Genomic DNA, 3,733 nt, shown 5'->3' on the forward strand with positions numbered 1-3,733 from the left:
GGGGGGGACAACGGGGGCCGTGCACATCAGAGTGGGTGCCCATGCCCATGTCCTTGCACACACGTGGGTGGGTGTCTGAGCCCATGCACACGTGTGTGCGGTGGGTGCCTGTGCCCATGGACATGCGAGTGGGTGCCCGTGCCCACGCACACACATATGTGTGCCCCTGCTCATGCCCACGCGTGGGGCACCTATACCCGCGTCCACGTCCATGTGAGTGGGCGACGTCCCCGTGCGTGCACACGCGTGTGCAGTGGGTGCCTGTGCCCATGGACATGCAAGTGGGTGCCCATGGACATGCGAGTGGGTGCCTATGCCCACGCACACACATATGTGTGCCCCTGCTCATGCCCACGCGTGGGGCATCTATACCCACATCCACATCCATGTGAGTGGGTGACGTCCCCGTGCGTGCACACGCGTGTGTGGTGGGTGCCCATGTACATGCACACACGTGTGTGGTGAGTGCCTGTGCCCATGGACATGCGAGTGGGTGCCCGTGCCCATGCCCACGTGTGGGACGTCTATACCCGCATCCATATCCATGTGAGTGGGTGACGTCCCCGTGCGTGCACACGCGTGTGTGGTGGGTACCCACGCCCATGTACATGCACACGCATGTGTGTGGTGGGTACCCATGCCCATGTACATGCACACGTGTGTGTGCAGTGGGTGCCTGTGCCCATGCATATGCGAGTGCCCGTGCCCACGCACACACGTGGGGCTTCTATACCCGTGGCCACATACAGGTGGGTGGGCGATGTCCCTGTGCGTGCACACATGTGTGTGACGGGTACCCACGCCCATGTACATGCACACACACGTGTGTGGCGGGTACCCACACCCATGTACATGCACACACATGTGCGGTGGGTGCCTGCGCCCATGCACATGCGAGTGGGTGCCCATTCTCATACACATGTTTGGGGCACCTATACCCACGTCCAGGTGGGTGGGCAATGTCCCCAGGTGCGCACACGTGTGTGCAGTGGGTGCCCATGCCCATGTACACACACACGCGTGTGCAGTGGGTGCCTGTGCCCATGGATATGCAAGTGGGTGCCCATGCCCACGCACACACATATGTGTGCCCGTGCCCATGCACACGCGTTGGGCATCTATACCCATGGCTATGTCCACGTGGGTGGGCGATGTCCCTGTGCATGCACATGCGTGTGTGGCGGGTGCCCATGTCCATGTACATGCACACACATGTGTGTGGTGGGTACCCATGCCCATGTATATGCACATGTGTGTGTGGTGGGTGCCTGTGCCCATGTACACGTGAGTGGGTGCCCATTTTCATACACATGTTTGGGGCATCTATACCCACGTCCAGGTGGGTGGGCAATGTCCCCAGGTGCACACACATGTGCGGTAGGTGCCCATGCCCATGTACATGCACACGCGTGTGCAGTGGGTACCTGTGCCCATGCACATGCATGGGGTGTCTATACCTGCGTCCACATTCAAGTGGGTGGGTGATGTCTCCATGCACGCACACGCGTGTGTGGTGGGTGCCTACGGCCATGTACATGCACACACACATGTGTGGTGGGTACCCATGCCCATGTACATGCACACACGTGTGTGGTGGGTGCCTGTGCCCATGGACATGCAAGTGGGTGCCCATGGACATGCGAGTGGGTGCCCATGCTCACGCACACACATATGTGTGCCCCTGCTCATGCCCACGCCTGGGGCATCTATACCCACAGCCACGTCCATGTGAGTGGGCAATGTCCCCAGGCGTGCACACACGTGTGTGGTGGATACCCACACCTATGTACATGCACATGCGTGTGCTGTGGGTGCCTGTGCCCATGCCCACACCTGGGGCATCTATACCTGTGGCCATGTCCAGGTGGGTGGGTGATGTCCCCAGGTGTGCACACGCATGTGCAGTGGGTGCCCATGCCCATGTACATGCACACACACGTGTGTGGCGGGTACCCATGCCCATGTACACGCACACAGATATGTGTGCTTGTGCCCATGCCCACGCGTGGGGCATCTATACTTGTGGCCACATCCATGTGGGTGGGCGATGTCCCCGTCTGTGCACACGTGTGTGTGCAGCGGGTACCCACGCCCATGTACACGCACACACGTGTGCGGAGAGTGCCTGTGCCCACACACACACATACGTGTGCCCCTGCTCATGCCCACAGCTGGGGCGCCTATACGTGCAGCCACGTCCATGTGAGTGGGCGACGTCCCCGTGCGTGCACACGCGTGTGCAGCGGGTGCCTGTGCCCATGGACATGCAAGTGGGTGCCCATGGACATGCGAGTGGGTGCCCATGCCAACGCACACACATATGTGTGCTCATGCCCATGCCCACGCACACACATATGTGTGCCCCTGCTCATGCCCACGCCTGGGGCACCTATACCTGCAGCCACGTCCATGTGAGTGGGTGATGTCCCCGTGCATGCACACGCGTGTGCAGTGGGTGCCTGTGCCCATGGACATGCGAGTGGGTGCCCATGGACATGCGAGTGGGTGCCCATGCCAACGCACACACATATGTGTGCTCATGCCCATGCCCACGCCTGGGGCATCTATACCCACGTCCATGTGAGTGGGCAATGTCCCCAGGCGTGCACACACGTGTGTGGTGGATACCCACACCTATGTACATGCACACGTGTGTGCGGTGAGTGCCTGTGCCCACACACATGCGAGTGGGTGCCTGTGCCCATGCCCATGCCCACGCATGGGGCGTCTATACCCGCGTCCACGTCCATGTGAGTGGGCGACGTCCCCGTGTGTGCACACGCGTGTGCAGCGGGTGCCTGTGCCCATGGACATGCAAGTGGGTGCCCATGGACATGCGAGTGGGTGCCCATGCCAACGCACACACATATGTGTGCTCATGCCCATGCCCACGCCTGGGGCATCTATACCCACGTCCATGTGAGTGGGCAATGTCCCCAGGCGTGCACACACGTGTGTGGTGGATACCCACACCTATGTACATGCACACGTGTGTGCGGTGAGTGCCTGTGCCCACACACATGCGAGTGGGTGCCTGTGCCCATGCCCATGCCCACGCATGGGGCGTCTATACCCGCGTCCACGTCCATGTGAGTGGGCGACGTCCCCGTGTGTGCACACGCGTGTGCAGCGGGTGCCTGTGCCCATGGACATGCAAGTGGGTGCCCATGGACATGCGAGTGGGTGCCCATGCCAACGCACACACATATGTGTGCTCGTGCCCATGCCCACGCCTGGGGCATCTATACCCGCATCCACATCCATGTGAGTGGGTGACGTCCCCGTGCGTGCACACGCGTGTGTGGTGGATACCCACGCCCATGTACATGCACACGCATGTGTGTAGTGGGTACCCACACCCCTGTACAAGCACACGTGTGTGTGGTGGGTGCCTGTGCCCATGGACATGCGAGTGGGTGCCCGTGCCCATGCCCACGTGTGGGACGTCTATACCCGCGTCCACGTCCATGTGAGTGGGCGACGTCCCCGTGCGTGCACACGCGTGTGCGGGGGGGGACCCCCATGGCTCACCTGGAAGGCCTGGCGGGCGCTGGCGTCGTGTGGGTCCCCCCGGTGCCAGGGCCGGCGGGGGTCGGGGAAGCGGGCGCCCTGCAGGCTGGCGCCGAAGATGTCGATGTAGAAGAAGGCGTAGTCGCCGCGCGTCAGCCCTTCCCTGCCCGCCTGCAGCATCAGCTCCCGCAGCGTCTCGGGGGCACAGCACACGTACACGACT

The 3,733-nt window shown here is 62.1% G+C and overlaps 1 protein-coding gene across 1 annotated transcript in view; it reads right to left on the reverse strand.

Moving 5' to 3' along the window:
- The window catches only part of NPR1 (natriuretic peptide receptor 1), a gene marked incomplete at its 3' end in the record, with an annotated part of 47,917 nt that overhangs the window by 34,178 nt on the left and 10,006 nt on the right, over positions 1-3,733 (reverse strand). The window contains exon 2 of the mRNA XM_014961411.1: positions 3,532-3,731. Coding sequence (XP_014816897.1) covers positions 3,532-3,731 — 200 coding nt within the window. The remainder of the gene's footprint in view (positions 1-3,531; positions 3,732-3,733) is intronic.

This window comes from Calidris pugnax, unplaced genomic scaffold (genome assembly GCF_001431845.1).
Source record: "Calidris pugnax isolate Ruff unplaced genomic scaffold, ASM143184v1 scaffold516, whole genome shotgun sequence".
Lineage (NCBI taxonomy): Eukaryota > Metazoa > Chordata > Aves > Charadriiformes > Scolopacidae > Calidris > Calidris pugnax.